General features: G+C 40.5%; 1 protein-coding gene across 5 annotated transcripts in view; it reads left to right on the top strand.

The window, feature by feature from the left end:
• Positions 1-11,902, top strand: part of rab11fip5a (RAB11 family interacting protein 5a (class I)) — a 33,664-nt gene extending 21,762 nt beyond the window's left edge. For all 5 annotated transcript variants that reach the window (XM_039603349.1, XM_031742055.2, XM_039603350.1 and 2 more), the window contains 2 exons: positions 1,174-1,318; positions 8,882-11,902. In XM_039603349.1, the coding sequence (XP_039459283.1) occupies positions 1,174-1,318; positions 8,882-9,139 (403 nt within the window). In that variant the 3' untranslated portion in view covers positions 9,140-11,902. The remainder of the gene's footprint in view (positions 1-1,173; positions 1,319-8,881) is intronic.
• Positions 11,903-12,522: the final 620 nt, after the last annotated feature.

Genomic DNA, 12,522 nt, shown 5'->3' on the forward strand with positions numbered 1-12,522 from the left:
GGGGAAACAAAACCTCAGGCCAATTAGCAGTTATTATTTTGCCCCATTTCCTACCACACACCTCCAACTCCCTTTCGAATACACACACTCACACGCACAACACACATGCACACAAACACTCACATACCTCCCCTTTCCCCACAGGGCCAGCTAGAGTTCTCACACAGCCATGCTCATTTGCCAAAATCTCAACCAAAAAACAGGCTTTTTTGTGAGACACAAAAGGTGTTGTTTTATCACTGGTAGCATTTCCTTTCCACCTCCGGGTAATAACATATTTAATACAATTCTACATGATTGATTGCACTAGTGCATGCAATTAAGTCTCTCGGTTTTTAAGGTCTTTTCAATTTTCACCATTACTTCTTTTAATAAGACATCTTACACCTGTCTAACCTCCTCTGGTCTTAATCACTTAAAGCAAGGAGTCCTTAAGCACCTGATGTCACCCTGGAGGTCCACAGGCCAATCTGTTGTGTTCAAATAACAGCTTAACCTGCAATACCTGGACTAAAGAAAGATTCGTTGCTGATTGAGAGTATAAATGAAAGTGCAGCAAGTCGACTCAGACTTCCTATGAATGTAGGTCAATTGTAGAGTTTCAGAAGATGCTTTAAGCTGACTCAAATAGAGGGCTAGTTTTTGGCTGTTTGTTACCAACAAAGCAGCAAGACGGTTTTCTTATCTCTGTTCGTTACAGTAAGGTTTTGGTGATTTTTCAGAAAGGGTGAATAAAGGGTCACTTGTGGCCCTAGTAAAATGCACTACTGTCAGTCTGAAGCTCCTCACGGCCACCATGTGGCTGATGTGAGTCCTTTTTTTTAAGCTACTGACTGATTGGGTTTCTTACATTAGTTTATTTAGAAGATATTTGGGGCTGAAGTGATAGAATCCAGTATTACACTTATATAGTAGAATCCTGGGTTATTATTAATGTAGCTGCGATCATCATTTCAAATGCAGAAATAGTCCTGATGTATATTGTTGAAGCATAGTTGGCTTTTCTTTTAGTTAAATATATCCAAGAGTTGTGGAACCCCAGTATGGCAACCAGGTTTTTCACCTGACCTCCACTGAAAAAAACTTCATATAAAATATAAGAGTCAGAGAGCGGTGTTGTATCAAGTGTGGTGGTGTGACTGTGTGTATGTGTGTATGTCTTGTCACATCCAGCCCCCACCCGGTGAAGCCCCTGCCCACTGCCATGCAGGCTGAGGAGAAGCGGTCAGTGCTGGCCACAGGCCTGGAGAAGCTAAAGTCGACCATCCACCACGGAAGGAGCAGCCAGCTGACAGAGCAGGAGAGCGAAAGGAAGAAGGTGCAGTGTTTGAAAACATCTAACATAGGATAAAGAATGTAAATTGAAACTAGAAAGCGAAAATTTCGGAAGTAGTAGAAGTGCAACATAGGAGCTGAAATAGTATAATTCAGCAGAAAAGTAATAACTTTAGCAGAAATATTGGAAAAGCAAAACGGCCAGCTTCAAAAAGCTGAAGTTCCCTCAAAAGATTAGTTGTTGTTCAACTGTGAAAAATTGGCAGAAACATTAGAAAAGTTACAAAGGAACTGCCAGCAGATACACAAAGCTAAGGCAAAAATGACATGCCTAGCAATGTTTACAAATATGGACACACACACACACAGACACATAACCCATGTTCAGAAAACAATGTGTACAAACATAGATGCAAGCATAAACACAGACATACAAACATACACACACACAAGAGCACACAGAGACAAACAGAGCCTGAAGTGTCCTGTGTGTTCCTATGCCAGTCAATCAGTCTGAATCTGGTCAAGTTGAATCCACTAATGGATGCTGGTCACCAACGAATAAAAATTGAGTCTCACACACACACACACACACACACACACACACACACACACACACACACATGCACACACACACTTCTGTAAAGTTATTAGAAGTTCAAAAACTTTTTCAAACACTGACATCAGCTTATTCAGTTTTTTTTTTTTCAGCTTTATATTTTCAGCTGTATCTATGAGAGTCAAAAAGCCTGGATCTGCTCAATCTGAATCCACCAATCAGAGCTGCCACTTCTGTCTGCTTCATCAGGCTATGTAGTTGTTCCTGTCAATGCAGCTGCATCCCTTGCTCACACCAACAGAGACATGGGCTTTCTGTAATGTATTTCAGACATAGCATCTTAGCAAAAAAATTGTGACTTAAGAGAAACATAATAACTTAGCAGAAATACTATTATTTGGAAGAAATAATAATATTTAGCAGAAAACCTATAAAATAGTAGAAATGGCATGACTTAACAGAATAGTAATAACTTAAATAGAAAAATTGGAAAAGCAAAATGGACCGCTGAAAAAATGCTGAACATGGTTAGGTTCCATCAAGTGTACTTGTTCAACTGTGGAAAAATTCACAGAAATCTAAAAAGACAACAAAACCAAGAGAAATAACAGCCAGCAGATACACACAATTACAAATATGGACACATATGGAAACACAAATGCACAGAGGGACACACACACAGGATCTATGCCTGTCAACTTGTCTCAATATGTTCAATTTATATCCTACAATGAGATGCTGCCAAAAAGGGGTCTCTCTCTCTCTGTCTCTCACTCACTCACTCACTCACTCACTCACTCACTCACTCTCTCTCTCACACACACACACACACACACACACACACACACACACACACACACACACACACATGCTGCTTGTGTCAGACATATTATGATTTGGTAGAAATACTATAATTAAGCAGAAATACTATATTTAGCACAGATCTTATAAAATAGCAGAAATAGTATGATTTAACAGAATAGTAATAACTTAAATAGAAAAATTGGAAAAGCAAAATGGACAGCTGAAAAAATGCTGAACATGGGAAGGGTCGCTCAAATGTACTTGTTGAAAGGTAAAAAAGTTGACAAAAAAGAAAGAAATAACAACCAGCAGATACACACAATTACAATTATGGACACATATGGAAACACAAATGCACAGAGAGACACACACACAGGATGTAATCCAGTCAACCAGTCTAAATATAATCAATTTGAATCCTACAATGAGATGCTGCCATAAAAAGGGTCTCTCTCACTCTCTCACACACTCACACACACACACACACACACACACACACACACACACACACACACACACACACACACACACACACACACACACACACACACCAGGAAGTGAACAGGGGCTGTTAATGGTGCTGCCTGCATGTTTCTAGGTCAGTCAAATTGCCTGGAGTTGGTCAATTTGAATCCACCAATCAGAGAGGCTGTTTACACACACACAGCACAGAGACACAGACCAGCTTCTTTTAGTCTATTTCTCATAGTGAGGATTCCCCTCAAACAAATGACTATAATTTCCAAAGACATCAGGATGTATGTGTTTGGAGCAAAAAACTATTGAGTTTTAAGCAGAGAGTCATCAGCTGTTCATGTACTCAGCTGTTAGGGCCTGTTGCTATAGTAACTCCTGTGAGTGGCAGGAGGGGAGGGGATGGGACACACACACACACACACTCTGCAGTTGGGGTCAGACACAGAGATGGGCAAACAGGAATTAAGCTCTGAAACAAATGCTTGCCAAGAGAAAATTGTAGGTCCGATCGCAATAATTCTTTCACCGTGAGTGGCAGGAACTTCCAGACTACAACATATTAAATTTTCATGCCTGTAGAGTGTATCATACTGACGTGGTGACAGTGTAAAGACACCCTTCAATGTTAAGTTTGAGCTGAAAATTGAGAGCAGTTTTAGAATGGTCGTCTATGGGGGACAGAGAGGGAGGAGGCTGCGCTTTGATGGCATTTGTGAGAAAAACGTAAATCTGATCTTGATAAGAAACACATTGGATGAAAGAAGACAACGATAGCTACATTTTGATGTATAAATTATTGATGTAGGGTAAACGGTTTGGGTGGGACAGGACGAGAAAGACAAATTTTTTCAATTATTCTCCACACTCTGGTTTATTGGCAGTTGACAGTTGGGCGAACATTCCGTGAAAATCCCAATTTTCCTAAAACTTAAACTGCTCTTGTGAAACAACCGTAAAAGATATCGCAACGAGGATTTGGTCAATAAAAGTCCAAAATCTTGTGACCTGCTTAAAGTTTAAATGACGTTTCTACAACAAAGTATGGCCGAGCGGTAGGCCTTCAAAGTGGCCTGGGTTGGCGCCACCAAAAGTCATAACACACCATTCCAGATCCAGCTGCACAAAATGATATAACATATGTGAAGCTTGTATCAAAACTGTGGGGTGAGTTATGCGGCGAAATTTTAGGCAGGAAAAAGGAGAATAATAAGCAGCATAAATCTGTCGAATAGTAATAAGTGTGCCATTACAGAGGCACACTTAATTTAAAAAAAAAAAAGAAAAAAAAAAGAATGTTACGTTATGTTATGACATCATCATGATGATCAAAGGCATTTCATATGCCTTTGATTTGTGAATCCTTAAATAGGGGTAAGACTCCCATACTTTCATGCAGTTTACTTGCAACACTCAAGATTGCAGCGTTCAAAGGTACGCCTGAGAAACATTTTAAAACGGTTGAATCTTTAACACAGTCACTTCAGCAACACTCCAACATGTCTCAGAGTAAACGCGCTGGCTTTACTACAATGGACCACCAAAATCCAGAGCCAAATTTGGAAGAAACTCATTTCCAGCTTCCACTCAAGAGGAAGGCAGACCCGGATTATGTTGCACAGAATTGCACAAGTGCCGACAGCTGCTTTCCACCAAAGAAAAACAGACGAATCTGTGAAGAAAAAACTGTGTTGAAAAGACAATCCAGTCAGACTTCAAAAGGCAGCAAAAACAACTCTGAGAGCTACTCTCCAGAGAGAAAGAGGAAGAGGAAGAGAACAGACACTGAGAAAAAAGAAACGGCAGTGACTCCGAGCATCCAAAAAAGTTGCACGCCAAGGTCTATCCAGCACCAAGTTGAGAAAATGGACGTTACGACCTCGAGCGATACTTTAACCTCTGAAATCGCACCACCAAGAAAACACAAGGCCAAAAGTAACCGTAGTGACACAGAGTATCCAAAAAAGTCCAGGACTATCGATCTCCCAGGTCAGAAAACAAATGATACGGCCTTGAGTGGTACCAGAACCTCTGAAAACACACCAAAAAAGAAAGAGAGGCCAGAAGACCAGAGAGGAAAAAACGTGTGGCTCATTGGGTCCATCGACATCAGACGAGCCGAGGGTGAAGCAAGAAAGATTTTCGGAGAAAATTTTGGACTTGATGCCAAAGTCCAGTGGTTTGGCGAAGGAGGAATGCGCTGGTCGGGAGTCCTTCCTCGTTTTTATGAGGAGCTATCCACACAGAGCCCACCTGACATACTGGTAATCCATGCTGGGGGCAATGATTTGGGACTCTTTTCTGCTGATGAACTTTCTTCTGTCATTGAGAAGGAATTGATGCAACTGCACACAGAGTTCCCCTCAATGACAATTGCATATTCATCCATCAACGAGCGTCAAGTGTGGAGACATGAAAATCCAGACGAAATCAATGAGGACAGGAAGATTGTGAATGCCAGCATTAGAAAGGCTGTCGACCGCTTTGATGGAGTGGTTATTGAGAATCCGCCCTTCAAGCTTTTCAACAACTCCAACTGCTTTGGAGTTCATTTTTACACGAAAGCAAATGAAGTGTTTCTGACAAGCATCCGCAAGGCCATCAAGAAAAGTCTTAAGTCACGTCACTGAAAACTGACTTGAGACATTTCTTTCACAGTCCAGAAAACCATACGTTGTTCATTTTAGGCAATGTGAACAACATATAGCTAACATGTGCTCTCATTTTTCTTTTCCTCTGCCTCTCACCCCCCAACCAGTCATGACAGATGGCTGCCCCTTTCTTAGCCTGGTTCTGTCAAAGGTTTCTTCCTTTTTATAAGGGAGTTTTTCCTTTCCACCGTCGCCCAGTGCTTGCTATTAAAGGGGATCATTTGAATGTTGGCGTTGATAGTTTAGAATCTAAACTAAACTAATAAACGTAAAACATCAGGTGATTGTTGGGATTGATAGTTTAGAATCTAAACTAAACTAATAAACATCAAACTTCAGGTGAGGGGTTCACATAGTAGGGAGCACTACAAGAATTACAAATAAAAACATGTAATTGGCGGCTAATCAAAATAAAGAAAACAAAAAAAAAACAACATCTCTTACTGCTCTGTTTATTTCTTTAAATGAACACTTGTACTTTTTGTCATAGAAGAATAAGAATATTAATATGAATATGAACACCAAGGCGTTTCCAGGCCAGCCAAGAGATATAATCTCTCCAGCCTGACTTGGGTCTGCCCCGGGGCCAAATGCCTGGTGGCACCCTTGCCTCCATGGGCACCTTAACTCATCACTTTTGGCGCAGAGAATGTATTTTATGAACTAATATTAGTAGGCTGAAGCCTTTTACTTCTACTTACTTCCACGTTTACTATATATTAATATGCTTTTTTTAAGGATCAAGATGTGGGTTTGTTTTTCCAGCTCCATTAACAGTTGTTTTTTCAGAGATCAGATGTCCTCACATCTTCAGCAGTAACGTTAATCCATATTGCACAGATAGAGAAAATCAGCAAAATTATTAGTTTTACTTCGTACAGCGCCGATTTGCAGACGCTGTGCACACAGGTTCATCTTTAGTCTCTTTAGTCCTTATAGTGCGGCTCCGCCTGGTTTGGGCAAATAAATTAGAAGCATTTAGCTGAAGTGTATTTTATTTATGTTAGTTCTTTTTAACTCGTAGTTCTAAATTGGAAGATTATTGTGATATTGAAATATAAAAATAAAATTATATTCTATTATTTTTTTCATCGCTCAAAATAAGAGTCACACGTATACCCACCGAAACGCCGTGCATTTATCGAGACTTTCAACCCCAGGTAGGCCAATTATGGATCTTCGGATCCACATTATGTCAGCAGCTGTTCTCCACCGTGAACTATGTTAAAGACAAACACCGTTCATGCCTGACAGATGACAGCTTACAGTCCTGCGTAAACTGACTTCGTATAGCCCCGATTTGCGGACTCTGTGCGCAGAGGTTCAGGAGCAGAAGTCCCATTGTAAACAAATCACGGCAGACCCGACGATGTTTCCATGAGCATGCTTTTGAGAATCTCTTTATTGAGCACTTTTCACACACGGTTGCTGTACGCATACAGCCGGCTGTAGCTTTTCAGCTCACAGCCCGACATACAGCCCGACATACACCACCAACAACACAACAGCACAGATAGCGCAGACGTAAAGGCAGCGAGGTGTAATTGCGGGTGTTGCTCAGGTGCGTCCACCTCCCCTGCAGAGGCGCCGCAAACCACGCCCCGCCGCACGCATTAACCAGGTAAAATACATATTTAGGCAGAATTTTGCAAATATCTATTTTTCATTTTTCAGCAGCATAGTGCTTTTTTTCCGAATTATTTTTTAAGAGTCAGGTCAAGGCTCCAACAGCCCAAAGGCGATATAAGGGTGGCGGCTGACAACAGTTTTTGTTTGCTACATGGATCATTTTAGTTCAGCTCGGTGTCTTTGCTTTTGTTATATTTCTTTAAGAGTTCAAAATGTGTTGATTACATAAATATAATTTAATTTTCTCTGTAGCACTTCATGGATTTCATAAGCAGCACACCTTAGTTGTTCACACAAAGCATAAAGATAAAACACAATATATACAGTGTTATCTTCATTTTAGATGTCAAAAAGTATTTGCGGCTCCCAGTGTTTTCTTTTGCGTGGAAACCGGGTCCAAATGGCTCTTTGGGTGTAAAAGGTTGCAGACCCCTGGTCTAGACCATAAAGTACATGGGAATTTGTACTGGACAATGAATTTGATATGAAATACGAAATAACTGTGATACACAGAGTCTAAAACAAATAATATAATCATAATGAAAACTTTTAAAAACATAGTATGTCCGAGTGTTTTCCTGAGTGCTAAATAATAAAAAAAGGCCCTATTCTGATAATAAAAATCCAGTGTGTACACAATATGCTGTTAAAGAAAAGTCTATCATCCAGCAAGACACATATGTTTTTGTAGGATCACTCTTTTTACAGTAAGTCTTCTCCTAGGGTATGAATACCAACATTATTTAAGATCTGGGATTGTTCATTAGTCTGTCCATTTATGTTTTTTCCACTAATCCAGTTTAAGGTTGGGAGAAGGGGGTAGGGGTGGAGTGTCTATGAAAAGGGCTAACAGAGAGAAAAAAGGCAACCATTCATGCTCCCAATCACATTTACAGGCTTAGAATAACCAGGATGTCTTTAGAGTGTGGGAGGAAACTCTAGCACTCAGAGAAAAACCTCAAGGAGAACCTGAACATGGAAGCACCCCAACCAATAAGTGGATTCAAACGCAGGACCTTCTTGCTGTGAGGCAATATAGTCCTAGCCACTGTCGAGATCTGGGAGTGAACAACATAAGTTTTGTTTCCTTAGTATTAAGAAGCAATTTTAAACTAGGCAATGATGCCTGCAGCAGTTTAAAAGCAGTCTGGATCTCCTAAATGGCCTGACTTAGAGAAGAGCTAACTGAGTATTATATCATCTGTATAAAGGTGCAGTTCAAGTACAGGCATATCCTTTGCAATATTTTTTTTTTTTTTTTTAATATGGGAAAAAAACAGGGCCTGTAGTTGAACCTTGAGAAACTCGTTTTGAGATCTCCAGGAAGCTTGACTTGTATCCGCCTGTATAAACGCACTGGGTCCCATCTACAAGGTAGCTAGGTAACTCCTGAATCTCGTTCTGTAATGAGTGCAATGAAAAGACACGAGGCTGTACCTGTTAAATGAATATTCTTTTCTTGTCCTTTTGTTTTTCTTTTTGTCTCCAGTCACTGACAGAAGGAGCGGGGTCATACTACCACCTGACCCACAGTGAACTGGTCAACCTGCTGGTGCAACGCGAGGCGGAGCTGGAGAGGCAGAAGGCGGAGTATGAACGTCAGAAACTTTTGCTGGCCAAGCGGGAGACGGAGCTGAAGAAACTGAAGCCGCAGGTCAGAGATTTGGAGGACTACATTGACACACTGCTGGTGCGCATCATGGAGCAGAAGCCCACCCTCCTGCAAGTGCGCTCCAAATTTAAGTGACGAATTCAGGCGGGGGGGTAGAGGGTTTGCAGTTCACGTTGCATCTGTTCACTCTAACCTCCACAACAGCTCTTTAGTCTTTTCACTGCTATGCTGTCTTTTTTGATACAAATATTTAGGCACTGAGAGATGTCGAGGCGACGTTTTCCAGCTGGCATGCTTTACTGTACTGAAACACGTCCTCGGTGAAGGGTTTGGTCTGAGTGGTTTTATGAATGTAGCGCGCGTCCTCAGGTTGTTTTCAGGTTCACAAAGCCAGTTGGTGGGTTTAAAAAGCCCAGATGCTTCCATTGTGGGATCTTGATTGTAAAAACAATTAATTTTCCTTCTCACCTCACCTGTCACTTCTATCACCTTATCACAAAAGAGAGAAAATTGTAGGGTTTCAGTCCACATGACGCTTATCTGACTATATCCTCACTCAAGATGAAACAACACCAACACTTCTACATGAGTGTTGCAGCTTTGTAGCTTGAGCAGAGCAACCTGAAGAGACATACTGGTGGTTTTGCATATTTAGTCCATCAGTTGTTGGCCTTTTTTTAGCATACAGTCAAGTGGTAGATTGATTCCCCTCTTTCAAGGCAGACTTTGGTTTCAGCTATTTTTGGCATGAAAATCAAAGACGCATGAAGCCTCTCAAGACACGATCGATCAGGGGGAGCATTTTGTTGTCTTGTTACATTTCATAGTAGCTCATTAACAGAAAATGTCGCCATTTTATGGAGTGCAATGAGATGTTGCTAGCTCAACTGCTAGTTCAAAAGCCAAAAATGACATAAAGAGACTACAAATCCTGACATTTGAGGGAAAAACTACACTTGCAGCAGTATGAATCTCCTGTTGTGTATTGAGCAGTTCACTGGGCAATCCCCTAACCTAGTTTCCCCGGCATTGTCTGGAGTTCATGTGTAAAACTTGTGAAAGTTTATGTTGGATTTGGCTTTTTGAGCCCTGTGTATAGAGTCAGAATGAAGCCCCAACAACAGCCACTGCGATACGCAATGGAAACACACTGCTAACAAATAACAAAGGCAACATAACATTTCCTCCAATAGAGGGAAAGTTTCAAGCCTCTGCAAGTTGAGACCTGATTGAAGTGATCTCAAAACTCTGGCTATCTGGAAGGAAGGAAGAAATCTTCAAATAGAAATCATGCAAAGTGAACTAAAAAGGCAAATTCATGATGAAAATGTGCAAAACCACTGATATGTTTCTTTTGGTATGGCTTTCTGCAACGTTTGAGTCGTGCCACTATTTCCAGAGTGTGTGTGTGCGTGTGCGTGTGTGTGTGTGTGCGTGTGTGTGTTTGGTTTTGGATTAAGACTCTACTAATGTTCCCTGATAAGTACCGAGTGCTCTGACTCGTTTTTGAAACTACAAACCAAATGAGCAGATTTCAGCCTTTGTCACGTGGACATTACTGGGAACTGATTGTAGCCTTTGAATGTTCAAAAGTGTTCTTAGCCAGCAAGTGAATGGTGTTTTCTTCTTTTCGTTTCACCCATTTATTTGCTTGTTTCGTCCTCTTTTTTTTCCTCTTTTCTTCTTTCTGTTCTTTGGGCATGTCTTGAAATTACCCAGAATGCTCAGCCACATAAGCTAACTGATTCTAGCATGGGTCACGGTGTTATCAGGTGAAGACAGTATCACTCAGTATCCAGTCAGTATCAGGATCAGCCATCCCAGCTATTTGATCTCATGCTTCTGCCTTCCCACATGTGCGTTCTCGACACCACGTTAAGAAGAAGATGCCTGCAACATGCTGGTACTTGACTTCCCTCCCTCAGTGTCTTGGGTGTCACACATGCTTCTGCTCAAGCACACATATCGCTACAGCTTTCAGGTGTTACAAAGGGATATATACCACGTTCTACAGCATATATGCCGTATTGAAATGCCAAATGCTGCCTTATTTTTGTTTTTTGATGTTCATTGAGAATCGAGCACTTCGTTTGAACTTGTCGGGGCCCGAGGCAGGTTTTGAGAAAGAAAAGCCATCTGTTCACTGATATTTTTCTGTTCTCTCTGTTTTTTTTAAACTCTTCTAATGCTTTGTTTTGATATTGTTTAGGTCACCGCTGCACAAAAGTACAATGTATGCATAACAATAGAAAATGAGTAGAAACAGTGATTTCCTGTGAAATGCCAAAAATATAGTGTGTACATATTTATTTAAAAAGAAGCCTTGAAACTTAATCTATGGAGCAGAGTGATACACCATAAAGTATTCTGATATGATGCCACTTTTAACAGCATTTGTGGATGTTCTTGCACTACTTAACTGTCAGAATAAAACTGTACCTGTCCGTCTGATATCGGTATAGTTAGATCTTCTTTACACCGTACTGCACTTTCTAATCGCTCCGTGATTTAAGCGCTCGGCCTACTTTTAACATCACGACAGATAACTAGCCAGTGAGCTCAAAGCATACACGAGCATACACAAGCATCCGGACCTATCCCGTCGTCTCAGTCCTGCTGTGCGATTGCAATATCGAGTTGCATAGATGACTGTAGAGACTGCACATTACGTGTGACTCGGCACATCCTCTTTCACGTCTTCCATTTAACAGAGGTTTTGTTTTGTTTTTTGTTTTTTTTACATTTCAGTTTAAACTGATTGTATTTTTGTCCTCAACTGTGTAGCTGGTGGAATGTGCTTGAGGTAGTATGTAAGATTGGAAAGTTTACAATCCGTGATGCAATTCTGTTTCACAAATTTTGTATATTTAATAAAGAATATTTTGTGTTTCTTGCTCACCTTATGTTTGCTGGTAATTATTTCTTTCCATTTTTCCACTGGTTGTTTTAAAAAAAAAAAACACTCATAATCCTTCACTCTGGGTTGTTTCTGACAATTTTGCATCCAATTCCAAGTTGCTAAAACAGCAGTGTTATAGATGTTCCTGACATTCAGGTAGTTCTTTGAGCATATTCTTCAAACTAGTTAATCTCAAAGAGTCAAAGTAGTAACTGAATAAAATGTGATATATTAAAACAAGTGATCTTGCCATGTCATGTTGAACTCTGTCTTTTGGGAACCTTTCATCGACAGTGACTGGGCTCATATTATACACATGATTTCACCCATTTGTCATGGCTTTATTAGTTCCACCTTTAAAAACACTGAAAAGATGGGGCTGAAGTCTTATTGGAGATTTCACAATGCCTCTAGTAGCCTTTACACCAGAACACTGAAGTCGTTAGTCCTCTTCACTATTAACAATGACATTTTTTATATCCTATTTGAATCTTTTCCTACAGTTTTATTATCCTTTGAACATGCTCTTACACACCTCCAGGACTGATATTCTTCTGAATACTGCATAGTCATCAACAATTTTAAGCATGCATAATTTCTAAAAACCATGTGCGTCATG

The sequence above is a fragment of the Oreochromis aureus genome, linkage group 19 (genome assembly GCF_013358895.1).
Source record: "Oreochromis aureus strain Israel breed Guangdong linkage group 19, ZZ_aureus, whole genome shotgun sequence".
Taxonomy (NCBI): domain Eukaryota; kingdom Metazoa; phylum Chordata; class Actinopteri; order Cichliformes; family Cichlidae; genus Oreochromis; species Oreochromis aureus.